This window comes from Tiliqua scincoides, chromosome 5, assembly GCF_035046505.1.
Source record: "Tiliqua scincoides isolate rTilSci1 chromosome 5, rTilSci1.hap2, whole genome shotgun sequence".
In the NCBI taxonomy this organism is placed as follows: Eukaryota; Metazoa; Chordata; class Lepidosauria; order Squamata; family Scincidae; genus Tiliqua; species Tiliqua scincoides.
The window spans coordinates 73,287,918-73,307,815 of record NC_089825.1 but is presented as its reverse complement, the minus strand read 5'-3'; the positions used below and the strand labels follow the sequence as shown (position 1 = coordinate 73,307,815).

General features: G+C 45.0%; 1 protein-coding gene across 1 annotated transcript in view; it reads left to right on the top strand.

Annotated features, from left to right (window-relative positions):
- The first annotated feature begins 344 nt into the window (after window positions 1–344).
- LOC136651439 (transmembrane protease serine 11C-like) overlaps window positions 345–19,898 on the top strand; it is a 60,956-nt gene continuing 41,402 nt past the window's right edge. Inside the window, exon 1 of the mRNA XM_066627816.1 lies at window positions 345–686. Within this exon, the coding sequence (XP_066483913.1) occupies window positions 526–686 (161 nt within the window). The 5' untranslated portion in view covers window positions 345–525. The remainder of the gene's footprint in view (window positions 687–19,898) is intronic.

Sequence of the window (19,898 nt, the reverse complement as noted above, 5' to 3'; positions counted from 1 at the left end):
AGATGATCTTATGGCATAGCAATCACCTCCCATAGGAGGTTCCCAATCCAGAAAGTCTAACAGATAATTAGAAGATTAGATACTTTATAGCTATAAAATTAATGACATAGTAGATAGAGATGTCTGTGGAGGAGTACACAGTTGGAGACATCTAAACTGTCTTTATATGACTTGCTTATTTAATCCAGGATTCCATTTGGCCACTGTGGACTGGTCTTAAAGAGGAACAATATAGAACAATAGTGATGGAAAATCTCACTGGAAAGTGCTAGCTATTGGCGACAGTGTGGCACCACTGCCACCTTGGAAACTTGGAGGTCCTCCTGGAAAAGGCCAAGACTATTCACACGTGGCTGACTATGCTGATCTTCTCCTCTTCTGTCTGAGAATTTCCATGGTGCTAATCAGAAGCTTGGAGTCTCAACATCTCAATGCTGACATCTCTCTATTGTTTTGATTTGTTCTTTGACTCACCCACATTCTGCATTTCTACACACTGCTGAGTGTTGTGCCATAAATATCTCAATGAAGGACCTTCCAGCAATTTACTTGGCCTGTCATACCAGAGGGTATGACAACAGCATATTTCAACAACGTTCTCAAAGTGTTAATGATTTCAGCCGAACTGGGTCTGGAGCCTGTGTTGACTACCGCGACTTTCATCATGATCCTTGGGCCCTTCAGAGGTAGGTAGTATGAGTTTGATTCATGGATTGTTTTTAGAGGAATGCTGTTTGCAAAAGCCTTGGGTTTCTGAAATCTTAAATGGATCCTACATTGAGAGAAGGTTTGCTCTTGGTCAGCCTTTCCTCTGATGCCAAATTGCTCTAGGTAAAAATTGTGAATTTATCATTTGAAAAGGGGCTGGAAGTGGTCAGGGAGAAATTCAGCAGGTGCATCTTTTCCTGTCATTGCAACTCTGTGATTTTTTTTTTTTTAATGATCAGAGTGGTCTGGCACAGGAATAGTCTGCCTGTACAGTTATGGGCTCACCCTCCCTGTAAGTTTTCAAGCAGAGGCTGGATAGCCACCTGTTGGATGCTGAAGTTGTTTACACTGAGCAGGAGACTGTACTCAATGTCCTCTAATAGCCTTCAATTCTTAACCTTCTATGAGTGTGTGACAGAATCTGCATCTGCTGGATTACCTGTCTTTCTTAAAATTATTCTGGGTTAAAGAAATAGGAGGCAAGATTTACTGGAGTGGGGGAGTTTGGTGGTATGCTATTGCAGTCAGTCTGTGAAAGAGAAGGCCATCCAAAAGTGTGACTTTATCAGATCTATTCCAGAATTGATACTTGAGGTCACTTTCCTCAGTATAGGCACTTGGGGTCAGCCCCACCATGGAGCAGGCTGCTTCAGAAAGCAGACGTGGCCAAGGTTTTAGGAGCATTGCAGCACACCTAGCAGCCCCCCCCCCCAATGAATGGCTACAGAGGAAGGAAGGTGTAATGGTATCATGCAGTTTTTCATCTTCCCTTCCGAATAGAAAAAGAAAAAAGGGGGAGACGTTTGAAAGGGGAGATACCATTTAGTGCTCTTTGTCATGCAGCAAAATGTTATGGACTACCTCTGTATGCAATACAGGTTCCAAGGTTCTTTGGAGCTTTGTGAAAATAAATCTTTATTCTTGGTAATATATAATATTTTTATGGTTTAAATCCTAAAAAAAAGGGGGTATTAAGGTGTATTAAGTCTGGAAGAGAGAATGTTGAATCTGTGGTCCCTAATTCCAGCTGACAATAAGTGGGCTGCATTTTTGTTGTGTGTAGAAAGAAAAGCACTCTGAACATGATCAGAGGTTGTTACTATTTTCTGTTGCTCTTTCTGTTTTTAAATTTGGAAATAAGGTTTAAAGGTTTCTAACTCAGATTATATTCTGGGGTTTGCCTTTCAATGGTTAAACTGCAGATTGAGATTTGAGATTTCTTTCTTCAAAATTGAAGGATTGGGTCCTTAACTGGCAGCGTGAACCTGAAAATACTGCTGATAAATGAAAGATTTCTAATTCTGAACAACAAATTATTGAAATATAGGATCAGGATATTGGTGTTCACATTCTTCAGAATGATCCATAAGTGTTTGTTTACATTAAAATAGGGGTAGAATATGAAGAAAGTGGGTTAAAAATTGTGCAAAAAGAAAAAGTTTTGAGTTTGCAGCAGGTGAAAAGGAGAACACAAGTCTGATTTCTTGCCTGCTAAAGTTTTGGCTTTTCCAACTGTTCATCACTAACAATATGTGCATATGTAAAACTTGGTGATTTGCCAGTCCTTACCTGTAAGTGTGATCTTATCTTTAATAATGAAGATTTCGTGAATTTTACATAATGAGAGAATTATGGAGTCATGTTGCTGCTTGCCAGGGTAGTAAACCAAATCAAAACTGCACAATGTTTTTAACTGCCAGAGAGCTTAGGTTTTCAGGGTGATTTTGAGGTCATACCTCAGTATAAGTAGTAGTTCAGTGTTCCTAGAAAGGAAGGGGATTGTATGAAAACTTCACTCATCCTCCCCAACAGGAAGCTCTTAGGTTAGGCCAGGGTTGTCCGAACTTTTTGGCAGGAGGGCCACATCATCTCTCTGACGCTGTCTGGGGCCAGGAAAAAAAAGAATTAATTTACATTTCAAATTTGCATAAATTTGCATAAATTTGCATAAATGAATATATTAAAGATGGAACTTATATGAATGAATGAAGGTCTTGCAACGGCACAAGGCCTATAAAAGGCCTTGCACAAAGTAAGGTCAGCCTTTCCTTTGCTGCTGCAGCATCACAGACATGAAAGAACAAGCAGTGGAGAAAGCCCTCGTCCCACAGCTCACGTGAGAGGTTGAACAGTCATGCCGAGAGCAGTTGCATCAGGCCAGCACGGGCTTCAGCAAGTCTCCAGAGGGCCAGAGGCTGGGGTTCCCTGAGGGCCAGATTGGGAGTCCTCAAGGGCTGCAAGTGGCCCCAGGGCTGGGGTTTGGGCACCCCTGAGTTAGACCAACCATTTTCAACCACTGTACTGCAGTGGTCTGCAGATGTGCTGCAGGAATTTGGGAAGGGTCATATATTAAAGCCATTTCTGCCCAACATTGCATGTATGCAACAGGAATAAACTGTGTACACCTGTGAGCTGGGCAAAATTGGGTTTAGGGCCATTGGGGTGTGTGAGCCCCTAACCAGCAGTCTGGTGTGCCTTATCAATTGTCCAGAAACTGATGGTATGCCTTGACAATAAGCTTCATGAAAGTTAATGGGTGATGTTGTTGTGCTGCTCCTGCTAATGTCATGAGAAGCGAATGGGAGAATTTCCTTGTTGATTGTACCCTTAGACTGGACACTACCTCCTGGTTCAACTTGATCTGCTTTGAGCTTCTTGCCTCCTGGGTCCAGAGGTCTTGCTCCCAAAGCCCACCCAAGTTCCAGAATGTTTGATTTCAAGACCTGGTAACCAAGATTGTCTGTCAATGTGCCATAATCGTAGAGCAGTTCTAGGGAATTACGGTTACCAATATTTTTTTTTTCTGGAAGAGCCTTTGTACTGTTAGCAGCTGCGCCACAAGAGTATATTAGCAGATTAAGTCTTTTTCAACACTGCACCCTCAGGCTGCAGGAAAGCTTCAGCTGCTGAACATGAACTTGCCACGTTGTTGTTCAAGGCACCAATCTCTTAGAGAGAGAGAATATTGAGAACCCTAAAGGGAGCAGAATAAATTAAACCACATAATTTGTTCTTAAGTTTGCCTTTCTTAGAATACTGACCCAAAAGAAGCTTTCTAGGAAAAAATGGTTGGCAACCTTCAGTCTCGAAAGACTATGGTATAGGCCTATAGCACCCGGTATTCCCAGGCGGTCTCCCATCCAAGTACTAACCAGGCCTGACTCTGCTTAGCTTCCAAGATCAGACAAGATCAGGGATGTGCTAGGAAAAAAAAGAGTTGTAATGTCCATGGCAGTTGAATTGAGACCATTGTGGCCATCTCCAGGGTAGCACTAAGGAGGACTGTGTTCCCCTCTGCGAAATCAAGTGCTTCTCTCAACTCATTAAGACCATGTATGCAGTCATGCCCTGGTTGTGCATGTGGGGTAGATTCTCCACTGCCAACAGAAATACAAGATGAGAGTCATGTTTCCACCCCTTCATCCAGCCGAGAGTCTGTCTGCTGTCTGACAGCTCTCATGCTGAGTTAATAGAGGATGGAGAAGAATGGAGAGCTCCTTTGCTTCACTTCTCTCCCTCTCTCATCCACATATCCCCATACAACTATGCGCGCACACACTCTCAAGTCTTTTTGGGTAGTGTGCAAGACTGGGAGGATAAGGCTGAGATGGGAGGACAATTCCCATATTGGTTAACTCTTTCCCATCTGGTTATCCTGGCATCTTGCAAAGGTTGACTTGCATCTTGCTTTCTCTGGCTTTGACACCTGTCTTGATCTGGATCTCCGGACTACCACCAGCTGGATGGCAGGGGTGTCCAAACAATTTGGCAAGAGGGCCACATCATCTCTCTGACACTGTGTCAGGGGCCAGGAAGAAGAGAATTTACATTTCAAATTTGAATAAATTTACATAATGAATTTATTAGAGATGGAACTTATATGAATGAATGAAGGTCTTGCAGTAGCTCAAGGCCTATAAAAGGCCTTGTACAAAGCAAGGCTGACCTTTCCTTCCCTGCTGCTGCAGCATCACAGATATGAAACAGCAAGCAGTGGAGGGAACCCTTGTCCCACAGTTCATGCAAATGGTCAAACAGTTGCCCTCACGCTGAGAGCAGCTGTGTCAGGTCAGCATGGGTTCCAGCAAGTCTCAAAAGGGCCAGAGGCTCATTGGCTATGGGGGCTCCCTGCGGGCCAGATTGGGAGCCCCCAAGGGCCACAAGTGACCCCAGGGCCAGGGTTTGGGCACCCCTGTTCTATGGTGTTCTGTTCTATGAATGGCGAATTAGACAGGCTGCTTCCTCGGTCTGTTTCAGTGTACTGTACGCAGAGAGCTGTCTTTTAGGGAAAGATAAGGACTTTTATCAGGACAGGGTGCTTGCCATGACACACCCTGACAGTGTAAACTCTAGCATGTACTGAGCGCATGGGTGTAGTTGGTAAAGCAGTACAACTTGTATCAATTTGGTGCTTAGTGCGTGGGTTAAAAAAAGATGGTAAATTACAACAGCAGGTAAGGGTTGTGCAGCAGGAAAAGTAGCTAACAGGAGGGTGTAAAATGCAGCTGACCCCTCACACCCTTCTTTAGCTTACCTCATGTAGTTCGAGAGTGCTTACTATAAATCACAAGACTTATGATGAAATATTAAATTTATGAACTGGCTAGCTTTTTGTTTTTAAGAAGTTAAATTCCAGTTCTCATGATTTCCAAGTAGATATGAGACTGTTATAGGTTCTCAAAATTTATTCTCTCTTTTTGACAAAGGTAAAGCAGCAGTTCCGAAACTGGTGGGTCACAACCTGCCAGGGGAACTGGAAATAGGTTCCTGATGGTGCTGCAGTGATTATGGTATTGTGGGAACCCAGCGACATGTAAACGTACCAGGGGGTGGGTTCATGAAGCCTCCTAGAGGCTCACAGCCCCCTCTGCAAGCCTCCCCGCTGCAGCACTGAGCTCCAGTTACTCATCGGAGCTCAATTCTGGTTGCATTCAGAGCTGTGGTCGCAAACTGGAAGTGAACTCCGATGAGTGATTGGAGCTCAGTGCAGCAGCGGGGAGGCTTGTGGAGGGGGCTGCAATCCTCCAGGAGGCTTCATGCCTCCCCCAGATACGCTTACATGTCCCAAGTCCCTGCAGTGCTGTGATTGCTGCTTCATCATCGGGCTGTCCCCTCCTGTCCTCCCTCCTCAACAATTTAGTGCAGTCTCAAAGTCTGAGTAGGACTTTGGGAACAGCTGGGTTAGAGTACTTCAAGTGCCTTCTCAGACAAATGTCCTTCCTGGTGAGTACCATCTTTTCCGCTATTGCCAACCCAAAGGGGTGGTTTAAGGACAGCAGTGCCCCTGGCAATGAGATTTGAGGGTAGTAGCCCATTTGAAGAGGGAGTAGTATAGTGTTGTTCCACCATCCTTTCTTCAAAGAAGCTCTCCAGCAAAACTGGCTGCTTATAATCTAGAAATGATCATCATCAGTAACTTCACCACTATGGACTGTGAAGAGAATCTCAGTAGGAACTTGTGACAGGACAGTGCATTGGAAGCAGGACTTGGGGCAAAGAGTCAGCTGAACAGAGCTTGAGGCAATGTAATTGCATGCAGGAGAATCCTAACAATGCTTACTTTCTAGTAAATGTGCTTTGTATTGCATCTTGAAATGATCCTTTTAGGCTGTGTCAACCTTGAATAGGTCTCTAAAATTGATTTAACAACCTTCACTTCCTTCAAGAAATGTTGTTTCTGGGTCATTGCCAAGAATTCCTTATTAGACTACTTGGCCTCCAGGGTTACAGACAAAATCAAATAATTAAATGGCTCCCTGTCCTGAAAAGGCTCACAATCTAAAAAGGTGTGTAGAACAGACACCAGCAGTGGCCACTAGAAAAGACATTGTGCTAGGTGGAAAGGGACAGTTTCTCTTCTAAATATAAGAGGAGCACCACTTCAGAAAGTGCCTCTTTGCCTGGTTAGAAGGGTATAATGGAGAGCATGGCTCAGTGGAGACAGACAAAATGCAGATGTACAAAAAGATGTCAACCAGGCACAGGTAGGAGGTAGAAATTTCACAATACAATGAATGAGAATTGCATCATTATTTCCCCCTTCCCAAGGTGTGTGTCATGAATGTAATGCCAGGGCAGAGTTCATTGGAGTTCAATGCTTGACCTGAGATTTCAGGAAGAGCAGCATCCATGGTTCATATTATGGTACATTGGTGTATATTCCAAAGAAAATACCATGGGCCCACCTTACCTGCGGCCTTGGCATCTGTGGATTTGAGCATCTGCAGTTTACAAGCCCGTGCTGCTGAGGGCCTGCCAGCCGCATGAACACCTCCCAGACACAACCAGAAGTTGCTTGTGTGAACCAGGAAGTGGCTTCTAGTTGTATCCAGGTGGCCTTCTGAAGAGGCAGGGAAGCTGGTGCAACCTCCAAAGGGATAGGCACAGCCTGCAGGTAATTGTGGCACTGTGCCAGCCCTCCCGGCAGATTTCAGTATCCGCGGATTTTAGTATCTGCTAGGGGTCCTGGAATGGATCTCCCATGGATACCAAAGGCCTACTGTCATCCAAAAATGTGTTGCTGGTAAGAGAGTCGCAAAAGGTACAGGAAAAAATTCATTCTTTGCTAAGTAGAGGATTGCCTTTAACAGGCAAAGATAAACTGAAGCTTCTCCTAGCATGCAGGTAAGTATGGGGAAGTCTCCCCAGCCTTCTGAAGGTGAAAGCGGAGTGATGGCGCTCCACTTCTGGTTTTGTGGAGGTGACCACTCCACTTTCACTTTTAGCAGGCTGGGGAGCCCTGCAGATGCTCCTCAGGAGCATCCCAGGTACATCCCAGTCCCTGTAACCCCCCTGAGCGACGCGATCCTAGGGATCACGTTGCTGCCGTCCCCCTGCCCCTGCCCCTTAAGGGGGCAGAGGCCAGGGCCCTCAGGGTGGGGCATCGCAATGCTCCAGTTTGAACAGCTCTGCCTTAGCGGGAGAAATGTGGAAACAACTTGTCTATGAGGTTGCAAGACCTTCATTCATTCATTCATTCATATAAGTTCCATCTTTAATATATTCATTTATGCAAATTTATGCAAATTTGAAATGTAAATTAATTTTTTTTTTCCTGGCCCCAGACAGCGTCAGAGAGATGATGTGGCCCTCCTGCCAAAAAGTTCGGACAACCCTGGCCTAACCTAAGAGCTTCCTGTTGGGGAGGATGGGTGAAGTTTTCATACAATCCCCTTCCTTTCTAGGAACACTGAACTACTACTTATACTGAGGTATGACCTCAAAATCACCCTGAAAACCTAAGCTCTCTGGCAGTTAAAAACACTGTGCAGTTTTGATTTGGTTTACTACCCTGGCAAGCAGCAACATGACTCCATAATTCTCTCATTATGTAAAATTCATGAAATCTTCATTATTAAAGATAAGATCACACTTACAGGTAAGGACTGGCAAATCACCAAGTTTTACATATGCACATATTGTTAGTGATGAACAGTTGGAAAAGCCAAAACTTTAGCAGGCAAGAAATCAGACTTGTGTTCTCCTTTTCACCTGCTGCAAACTCAAAACTTTTTCTTTTTGCACAATTTTTAACCCACTTTCTTCATATTCTACCCCTATTTTAATGTAAACAAACACTTATGGATCATTCTGAAGAATGTGAACACCAGTATCCTGATCCTATATTTCAATAATTTGTTGTTCAGAAGTAGAAATCTTTCATTTATCAGCAGTATTTTCAGGTTCATGCTGCCAGTTAAGGACCCAATCCTTCAATTTTGAAGAAAGAAATCTCAAAACTGCAGTTTAACCATTGAAAGGCAAACCCCAGAATATAAACTGAGTTAGAAACCTTTAAACCTTATTTCCAAATTTAAAAACAGAAAGAGCAACAGAAAATAGTAACAACCTCTGATCATGTTCAGAGTGCTTTTCTTTCTACACACAACAAAAATGCAGCCCACTTATTGTCAGCTGGAATTAGGGACCACAGATTCAACATTCTCTCTTCCAGACTTAATACACCTTAATACCCCCTTTTTTAGGATTTAAACCATAAAAATATTATATATTACCAAGAATAAAGATTTATTTTCACAAAGCTCCAAAGAACCTTGGAACCTGTATTGCATACAGAGGTAGTCCATAACATTTTGCTGCATGACAAAGAGCACTAAATGGTATCTCCCCTTTCAAACGTCTCCCCCTTTTTTCTTTTTCTATTCGGAAGGGAAGATGAAAAACTGCATGATACCATTACACCTTCCTTCCTCTGTAGCCATTCATTGGGGGGGGGGGGCTGCTAGGTGTGCTGCAATGCTCCTAAAACCTTGGCCACGTCTGCTTTCTGAAGCAGCCTGCTCCATGGTGGGGCTGACCCCAAGTGCCTATACTGAGGAAAGTGACCTCAAGTATCAATTCTGGAATAGATCTGATAAAGTCACACTTTTGGATGGCCTTCTCTTTCACAGACTGACTGCAATAGCATACCACCAAACTCCCCCACTCCAGTAAATCTTGCCTCCTATTTCTTTAACCCAGAATAATTTTAAGAAAGACAGGTAATCCAGCAGATGCAGATTCTGTCACACACTCATAGAAGGTTAAGAATTGAAGGCTATTAGAGGACATTGAGTACAGTCTCCTGCTCAGTGTAAACAACTTGCAAACTTGCAACTTAGCGGGACAAGTGTAAACAACTTGTCTATGAGTTGGCAGGAGATAGGATTGAGCTGTTAAGTTTTTTAGACTGTTTCAGTCCCTTACAGTAATGGGCAGCCCAATTCTGAGCTGCCTGGCGTGCAGGGCTACTGCGGTGCCAAAATGGCTGCCGTGGTATCCAGCGTACAACCAGGCAGCCACTGCCGGCTCTTTGGGGAGAGGACTTTCTTCCCCTTCCCCTGGGTAAGGAAAATAGACCCACAATGGGGCTACTTAATTCTGTGGCAGCTGTGGAGCTGCCACAGAATCGGAGAGCCCTGTGTCAGACCGCATGGTCACACACAGGGCTTAGGATTTGGTGGAGCAGAGCTGCACTGGTTCTGCCCCTCCCTCCCTGCTCCTTCACCTGCCATGCCTCATCCCCACCCTCCCCCCATACCTCCATTCACCTCTCTGCCTCCAGGCAGTCTGGAGTGGTGAGCCAACACACAGGGCTCTGGATCAGGCTCTAAAGCAGCATGTAGTAAAATTTAAGAACTTAATCTAGATTTCACTTGCTGAAAGTAATTATTTTTAATTATGCTGAATGTATTCTTGGGGTTGTTAACAATCTTGTAAGTGTGTCTGATTTGGCAGTATTACCTGGTTTAGATTTTCTGTATCCCAGGGAAGAATGCTGTGTTAAATGCTGAAAATGCAAATATGGAAAGAGAGATCTTACAAGCCGAGGATACCAGCAGGACTTAACAAGGCACACAAGTTGTTCCAGGCCAAACCTACAAGAAAAATCTGTATTTTTTTTTGCTCTGTGTAAAAAGGACATAGTGTATCCCAAAATGGTTAATAATAATAATAAACTTTATTTCTATCCCGCCCTTCTCCCTAAAGGGACCCAGGGCGGCTTACAACATATAAAAACAGATTAAAACATAATTTAACAAACAGATAAAAACATATTAAAAACACATTAACAAGTTTAAGGTATTTCCAATGCACCCAAAATATCTGAAGCTTAATAAATACAGACTAAGACAATGTTTCCCAAACTTTTTAGCACTGTGACCTACTTCATATAAATAAATGATTTGTATAACTAAATACTTTATATAAATAAATATATATATGGGTCCCTTTAGGGAGAAGGACGGGATAGAAATAAAGTTTATTATTATTATTATTATTATTATTATTATTATTATTATTATTAACAATTTCAGTTCAACTCAGAAACCTTTATTAGGCATTAACAAACAAAACAAATGAGAAGGCAAACATGCAGACATTCAGGGAAAAGGCAATATAAACAGACTGTCTAAAAAGTGGAATCATTAAGGTAAATGGCAGAATTAAGTCTGTGTTTTTTAAAATATCAAGTAAAAAATTTGCTGTTTGGCTTATAACTAACACATCAGTAGAAGTAAGAAGCAAGTGTAAGATTTCAACTTCCTGTGCCCAAAACAGGCCATCTGGAATTGGATATAAAAGCATACTTCTCATATCTTTATAACAAGGACAATACAATACAATACAGTTCAATATGGGGTAAGAATTCAGTGACTCCAGATTGCAGCCTCAATTAGACGTCTGAGGGTGTCGACGAAATCTGGCATCTAGTTCACAAGATGGAAACACATTACAACGGGCAAGTGTAAAAGCTTGACATGCCTGAGGATCATTTAAGAAACATATCTGGGATGACAGCCAAGGTCCAATAGTAACTGCAGCTGAAGGGAGGTGCAGGTCTTATTAGCAGCTGCATCAATTTCCTGGCTTTAATGTCCCATAATCTGCACAAAATACTCCTATTGGTCCTGTTCAGAGCGTCATTGCCCAAAGTGTTCAGCCTGAGACACTGAGGTGTTCTGAGGTGCCCAGAGTGTTCAGCCTGAGGTGGAAGCCCCTAAACCAGGGGTCGGCAACCTTAAACACTCAAAGAGCCATTTGGACCTGTTTTCCGGAGAAAAGAAAACCTTGGGAGCCACAAAACCCTTTTGACATCTAAAATGAAGATAACACTGCATACATATAGACTGAGGCTGCAATCCTAGCCACAATTTCATGGGAGTAAGCCCCATTGGCTATAATGGGACTTACGTCTGAGTAGGCAGGCAGAGGTTTGGGCTCTTAGGCTACAATGCGAGCCACACTTTTCAGGGAGTGAGACCCATTGTCTCCAATGGGGCTTACTTATGAGTGGGCATGCACTGGATTGGGCTCTGAGGTTGCAATCCTAGGCACTCTTTCCTGGGAGTAAGCCCCACTTACTCCAATGGGACCAACTTCAGAGTACGCATGCATAGGATTGGGCTCCAACTGAGCCTGCCAGGGGGCTTCTCGGTGGCAAAGGTGATCCCATCCTCCTCTGCCCTTCTGCCAGGCCAGGCGGGAGGCGTCTGTGGAGGCTCAGAAGCCATTTTATGGCGGAACTAGCGAGGGGCAGAGAGGAGGCCCAGCGGGCGCCCACGCAGGGCTGGCCTCAGTAGCAGCAGTGGGCGGGGCAGGTGAGTGGTGCACGTGCTGGGCCTGCTGGGTGTCTGAGCGGCGGAAGGGGCTGGCTGGCTGGCGGCGCTGCTTCTGCCTCGGCCGGGCCGCTCCGTGCAAGGCCGCGTGCGGCTGACGAGCATCCTGGGCGTGCAGCGAGGGGCAGCAGGAGCAGGGCCATGAGGTAGCGCGACCGCACCCCCCTCCGCCACCACGAAGAGGCCGCCGCCCACAAGCCGCCCCACCACGCCGTCCATGCTGCTGCCGCCCAAGGAGAGCAACCTCTTCAAGTGCATTCTGGTGAGAGGTGCTCTGTCACCTCCTTTGCCATTTTCACCCAGATTCCGGAGCCGCAGCAGATGGCTGAAAGAACTGCATGCGGCTCCGGAGCCGCGGGTTGCCGACCCCAGCCCTAGACGGCCAGGAATAAATAATTTAAATAATGCCTAGTCAGATCGGAGAACGTAAACAATTCAACAGGCTGGATGCCAGCTGTAATGCTGCAAGGCATTCTGGGGCACTAACTGGCTGACTCAACCAACTAAGCTTTAGAACCCCTAAATCTTTACCCAGGAAGTCTCCTTCTGCCCATGATATTAACCAAGCAGATGGCAATGGATTTTTAGCCTATCTCCACTCATGTCTACTCATCCACAGTGCCACTTCCTGTGAGTCAACAAGGCTGCATAACAGCCAGTGAGGCGCCTAAGTAGGGCTGCTGATCTCGCAAGAATGTGGATCATGACATCAGGGCTGATGGGAAGGAGGGAAGCTGGCCATGCGCAGGCAAGGTGGTGCAGATCAGCATCTTGGGTTTCCCTCCAGGTCCAGAGGCCACCAGGTTTGGAGGATGTTGTAATGCTCACCCAGGAAGCCTTGCAACCCACCAAAAATTGGCTCATGATCCACTGATGAGTTGCAACCCACACTTTGGGAACCACTGGTTTAAAATATTCTAATGATTTAACAGTTGTTAGGGTGGTCATTATGAGGTACACATCTTTCTTGAAAAGGAGAACAAACCATAGACACACAAAATTGGAAGAAGCCTTGAAAGCCGTCTGTCCAACCCTCTAATTGAAGCTGGAAAATCTGCTCTAGAGCATCTCCAAATGGTGTCAATCAAGCCTCTGCTTGAAGATCTCCAGTCAGGGAGAGCCTACCACTTCCCTTGGTAACTGGTTCCACTGTTGAACAGCTCTTACTGTTAAGAATTTCTTCCTGATATCCAACTGGAAAATCTTCTCTTGCAGCTGAAGCCCATTAGATCTAGTTCTACTCTTATTGCAGCGCTCCCAAAATATCCACCCACAGAGTGCTACACACTCCATTGGCAGCCATTTTACAGCTTTAAATGGCTGCACACATCAGCCCAAGCCTGGATAGGATTCAGCTGTAACATGCTAATCAAGAAGTTGTTGAATGCTTTATTGAAAACTAAGACAAATTACAACCACAACATTCCCACCAACCAGCAAGCTAGTGATACTGTCAGAAAAGGGGATGTAGGGCCCAATTCTATCAAACTTTCCAGCACTGATGAAGCCACAATCCAGCCCTGAGGTAGAGAATATTTGTTCCCTTAGCTTGAGGAGGCCTCCTGTACTGCCTTCCCCAATGCAGGATGCAGTGCATGCCCTGTTGGCATGGCTGCATCAGTGCTGTAAAGCTGGATAGGATTGGGCCCAATATTTATTTGGTAAGGTTTATTTTGACGAATCCATGTTGGCTTTTAGCAATCATTGCACTGATATCCTTATGTGTGCAGATTGACTATTTTATAATTCTTTTTAGTATCTAGTGACAGGTCTGTAATTTCACAGGTCCTCCATTTTCTCCGTATTGAAGAGCAGGACAACAATAGCTTATCTCCAGTTTTGTGGCATGTACCCTGTCTTCCAGAATTTCTCAAATTAATAAAGGTGCTGAGAGTATGTTGGCAAGTTCTTTTAGTACTCTAGGACACAGTTAATCTGGTCTAAATGACTTGATTTCATTTAAGCAGTTAGGTAGTTTTTAACCAGCTCTTTCTCAAACTTAGGGCACAATCCTAAGCTTCACGCACTGGCTCGCTGCTGGCACGCACTGTAGCAAACTTGCTGTAAGGCATGTTTGTGGGCCCTAGTGCTGGTGCTCTGCTGGTGCTAGCCCGGTGCTGGCCGGTGCCAGGCTAGTGCCAGTGGAGCACCAGAGCTCCGTCGCTCAGAAGTTGCATGGAGTGCTGAGCAGTGGAGAGGTAGGTGGGGTGTGTGGGGAGGCGGGGAGGTGGCATTCCGGGGTGAAGGGAGGCAGAGGAAGGGCAGGGAGAGTGTGGGGAGGAGGCATTCTGGGGGGAGAGAGCAGGACGGGAGGGAGGCAGGACCGGTAGAGCTTTGTTCCACCGGATCCAGAGGCTCCGTGTCAGGCTAGTTATCTGACACAGAGGCTCTTCATTCTATGCCGACCTTTGGAGCACTGTAGAATTGAGTAGCCCCCTTGTGGGGCTACTCGCTTTACCCAGGGGAAGGGGATGAAAGTCCCCTTCTCCTGAGGAGGAGGCGGCGGCGACTGCCTGGAGCACGCAGGATTCGGCAGCAGCCATTTTTGGTGCCGCTGGAGCCCTGCACGCCTGGCAGCTCAGGTTTGGGTTGCTCATCTGAATACCTGTCTTGTTCCCATTAATCCTACTTTGGTGGGGTATGATAGTATACTTATGAAACATTAAGTTACTTGCAGACTAGCTAGAAAGTTGAAATACGATATGCATGTAGTCCAAGGCATCCTGATTACTGGAAAAAAGTTCGTAAGTGGAATGTTTATGCGTGAAATCTACCCCCAAATAATGCTACTTCTACATAACTGAGAAAGCTGAAATTTAGCACATGGATTGCCCAAGACATCCTGATTAATAGAGATGTTTTCATATCTCTAGTTAGCGACTTATAGCATGAAAGTGTTTTTGTAATGGAGGCCAGCATTCCAGCACAGCACAGCACAGCACAGAACAAATGGCCCAGTCCTATCTCATTTTATGCTATGGAGCATGTGCTGCATGCTATGATGTCTTGGGGGTGGGGAGTGACCAAACAACCTAAGAGAGGTAAGTAAAAATGGTTTTTACTTGTCTCTCCATAGGTCACCTGGCTTTCAATGGGTCTCCTTGGGCCTTTGCCAGCTATTTCGCTGGCATAAGTCCTAGGAGAGGCAAGGAGCGCGTTGGCTGGGAGAACAGGGATAGGATCCGGTGTGCACTAGTGCCACTGAGATACTGTCCTGAACCGCCCACAACTCACCCCCACTAGCACCTCACCTGCTTTGATGCAGACTGGATCCATCTCTGGCAGGTGTGCAGAGCTCCAGCCGTATGCAGTGGTGGCTCCAATACATTTGATATCAGCATGACATTTACGATGCCTAAGGGTCCGCAATACCCAGGGTCAGCCTTAGGAGCCGCGGGGTCCAGTGCAAAACATTTTTATGCCCCCATCCTCCTGGGGGGCCTCCTGCTCACCAAAATGAGCTTTAGTGGTGAGACACTCAGCAGCATGTCACTGCCAACTGCTTCCGCGGGGGGGAGGGCATCCAGTGGCAGTTCTCCATTTGCTGTGTTCTCCTTGCGACGCCTTGACATGGATGATTTATGTTGTAGTGTCAGCTACAGAGCGAGATGCTGGCTCGGTGTGTTCTACTCGATGCCCCGGTGTGGGGCCCTTCAAATTGCCCCCCCCATTAGTCAAATTACCCTAAGGCTAGCCCTGAGAGGACCTATGGTAGCAGATGCCATAGTCCCACTAAAGGTCTGGGCTGTAAAGCACACATGGAACAGAATTTTGGTTTCTGGAGATTCAGTAGCTCCTTCTGTTGCATTTTGAAGCAACCAGTAATGCGTACCTATGTTGCAGAATGCAAGCTGAATTTATTAGTACAGGTATGTGCCTCTTACTGCCAGGAATCCGTTCTGCAAACCCCATTGTTAGGTGCATCAGTCATTGAATGGGCAGCTGCTAATGGCTGCTGGGTTGTGCCCCTGAATGCCTTGCAAGGCCTAGGAAAAGCAGGAAGAAGGCAGCTAGCTGCTGAAAACACCAACGGAAAATGTTCAAAGCTAGCTCAAGGAGGGAAAAAAGATAGCTTAGTGAGTTTGGTGGAACCACTGTCGTACATGTGGTCAGTCGTTTGCCAAAATGTTGCTCTGTGGCACATATCAGTATATGTCTGTGCATGCTGCAAATGAGATATCCACTCACATCAGTGTCCTCTTGCTTAATTTCTAATTCTTGAGAGGTTTGCTGAATTGCCTCTTCTGATTTCAGGGGAGGAGAAGAAGTTTTCATGGGATGGGTTGAGAGTAAGGAAAATCCAAAGCCTAGTATTGTATACATTTAAATTTAGATTTCAGAAGCATCTTAAGAGCTTTTATTATAACTATTAATTTTTAAAACTTCATAATAAATTACTATATTTATACTATATTCTGATAGAATGGGACATGAGAATTATCAAAATGGGACAAATCAGATCCTTTTGGGGGGGAAGCAAAGGAGTTTCTGCCTTTGACATGCATACTGGATACACTTGCCAATTTAAATTTGACCTTATGTGTACAGCAGTGGTTCTTCAACAGGGGTGTTGTGATACCCCAGCCAGAGAGCCCTGGCTGCTCCCCCCTTAAGGGGTGGGGGTGGTGGGAAGGCAGCGACATGATCCCTAGGATCGCATCACTGAGGGGGGCGTAGGGGCTAGCATGTACTTACCAGTCCTTGCAGCAGCCTCCCGGGGGTGCAGGGAGCCCTGGGCGACCCTCTGAAGGGCTCCCTGAGCTTTAAAAATTGAAAGTGGAGCAATCGCATCCCACTTCCGGTTTGCGATCCTGGGGATTGTGTTGCTGCCTTCTTCCCACCTGTTGCCTTTTCCATTTTCCCCGCACACAATTACAGCAGTTCTCGAGCTCCCTGGGAGTTTGAGAACCACTGGTGTATAGGACTGTGAGCTAGACCCAAATATGGTTGGTTGGCAACCTTCAGTCTCGAAAGACTATGGTAGAAGCATACAGCACCCAGTATTCCCAGGCGGTCTCCCATCCAAGTACTAACCAGGCCTGACCCTGCTTAGCTTCCAAGATCAGACAAGATCATTCAAGCGATCCATACATCAGCGGAGACAGACTCAAATATAAGTGCTCTTGCATGTCATTTGATACATAAAGTGGAATTGCTGCTGCTGTATCTGTGCTGTCTCTAAATAATGTTTCTGAAGATTTGCCTTTCAAGCAAATGGCCACTGATTTTCATGAATGGAATTTTTGTGCTAGGCCTGCACAGATTGTGGTGTATCAAACCAAATGGAGTCCTACAGCCACATATTAAATTAGGGTTGCCACTTTATGCTTTCAAAGTTACCTGGAGAGCCAAACAAAGAGTTTTTGCTAGGGGCAGAGGTTAATGAATCTTTAGTGAGTCAGAACCCAACCGTATGCATGTCTACTCAGAAGTAAGTCCCATTAGACTCAATGAGGCTTACTCTCAGGAAAGGGTGAAGGGGTGGTGGGTCAATAGAAATCTTAACTCCTCTGCTTAACTCCTCTGCTCCCCCAGCTCACAATACATGGTTTATTCAACAAAATACTTGATATTAAACACAAGGCAAAAATGCAAAATGAGCAGGTAAAAATACCTATTATAGCAACCCTGATTGCAGCCTGGTGGTTGAACACTCCCCCACACATTCACTGACACAGTTCTGGTAGTCCTAGGCAAGCATACGTGGTTGGTAGATTAAATTCAATTTTGGAGGTCACAAATTGTATTGGTTTGCCTCAGGATCTTATTAATTAAAAACTTCCTGTAGGATTACTTAAAGCTCATGGCACAGAGCCAGACCTTTTTCACCAAGTGAATTCTCTCTGTAGCATGCCTGCAAAAACCTCCCCCCCCCCCCAAAAAAAAAACACCATAAGATTTTACAGCCCAACCTAATGCCCAGCTCAATTTCTTATATTTAAGCCATTTTAGTGTGATTTGGAATTGAATCAATTTTAAATTCAACATGTTTTTTGTTTGGGCTAGCTAGACTGAGATTCAAAGCTTCCCTCTAAACAGCATAAAACTCCAGAATGAGGAGGAGAAGAAATGAGGCTCCACTATCCTGGGGGTGGTGGTGGAGAGGAATCTGTAAAAGACAACAACCCTTTCCAATCAAGCAGTAGTTCCAAACCTATTAGCACTGGAACCCCCTTTTTAAATTACACACCATCAGGACCCACCTAGTCTTGTAAAGCTAAAAAGGAAAAATGTCTTAGCAGCTCAAACCAATTTTTATTGTACTATGGGGGGGCTGCCTTCTGGAGCACTTGTTGAGCTCCACATGCATAGAATCAGGACCATTCTTGTAGCCTTGCACTCCCCCTCACTTGATCTTCCTCAAGAGCTTAGGCATGCTTCCTTACTCATGAGTAAATACAAATTTGTGGCTTAGTTTTGCTTTTCATAGGTCTCACTACATTTGTCAGCTTGGAGGGAGGGACTTCCTTCTCATGTGTTAGTTGGAACCTGTATTTATCGGATCAGGATCATTCTGGTGGTGTTGGATTCTTCTTGGCCTGCCCTTTGGAATGGACAAAGGCATGGTTGTCTACTTATGAGTAAACACATGGTATAGCTCAGTTTCACTTTCCATAGGGTTCAATGCATTTTACTCATCTGCTGTCAGCTTATCAGTTGCAGCTTCCCGACCCACCCGCAGTCAGGTTACTACCCACAGTTTGAGAAACCCTGAAATGAAGCATGTTGGAAAACAATGTGCTTTATCTTCGTTGTGACAAACAGAGTGAGAAAGCTATAGAAAAAATGTATTGGATGTGTTGGGCCTTCAGCCCACTCAAGACAAGATTGTTTAAGTCCAGGATGATGCAAGAAGAGCCCTGATGTCGGGGCTAGGAACTATGATTCTGTAACTCTGTAACCCTTCTCCTGTATTGATGATAAATGATGTACATCTGTGTGAACAATTTGGAGTCACGTGACCTCAGGGGGAAAAATGCTAAGTAACACACATGAGTAATGTAACCCTTTGGGAAAGATGGAGCAAAGGATCTTGGGAACCAGTCACAAGATATGAGTCGCCCTCACTGTGATTGAGGACTCCAATATATAATGTGGCTGTCTCGGTCACTGGGGTTGTTTGTGGTGGATGTCTAGGGGAAGTGCTGTTGGAGTTGTTGCTGATTTTGCTTGCTGTTTGTTCTGCCTTGCTGTGTACCTGACCTTGGATTTGTTTGAGGACCATTCTTCTGCCTGCTTCTTTTACAATACAAGTCTCTGCTGAAAGAACCTGCTGTGTCTGTGGCTTCTTTCTGGACTGCTTTTCCTGTGCTGCCCCACTATGCTGCTACTTTGCTGTGCTGCAGGGAGGCAAACACCAAACTCCTCTGCCAGCCCAACAGGATGGTATTGGCGGTTTCTAGTAACTGTCATCTTACATCAGCAAATTCTTTGCATCTTTTCATATTCTTACTGATTAATACCAGCCAGCTTTAGAACTGGTTTTTGGCAAACAAAAATCCAGTTCCTCAGATTCATTACATCAATTGCTCAAGATTAATTCTAGGAAGGGCAATGTCAGCAACATAATACATTACCTAAACTTTGTACCTAAACCTTTGGGAAAAGGCTTCAGGAGTCAACCTCGAGGCAAAATCTGGAGCTGGAGTCCCTGAAGCAATTCATGGCTAAACACAGTCACGTTCTGGCAACTCCTGCAACGCCTGCTGGAACCAACCATATTAGCCTCTGCCTTTCCATTGGACCATTTCAGCGACATGGAGAGGGGGGATTTGCTGCATGGGAACAGTCTATCCTCCAGATCTACTTTACCCAGGCTGCGTGCACTTGAGAGGACACTCTGTTCCAGAACCACTATTCAGAGCGTGATACCATAGTCTTCCGAGACTGAAGGATGCCAACACAGACTTTGTACAAGTGATTTTAATAAATAGTGTCATACCAGTTAAGCAAAATAAGAGACCTAGTCTCATGAGAATACCTGCTTGGTTTCTCCAAATCAAAATCCACAACAATTTTCCAAATTACTCTAGAACTCTAGCCTCTCTTGGTTATTTCTAGAACTAATTA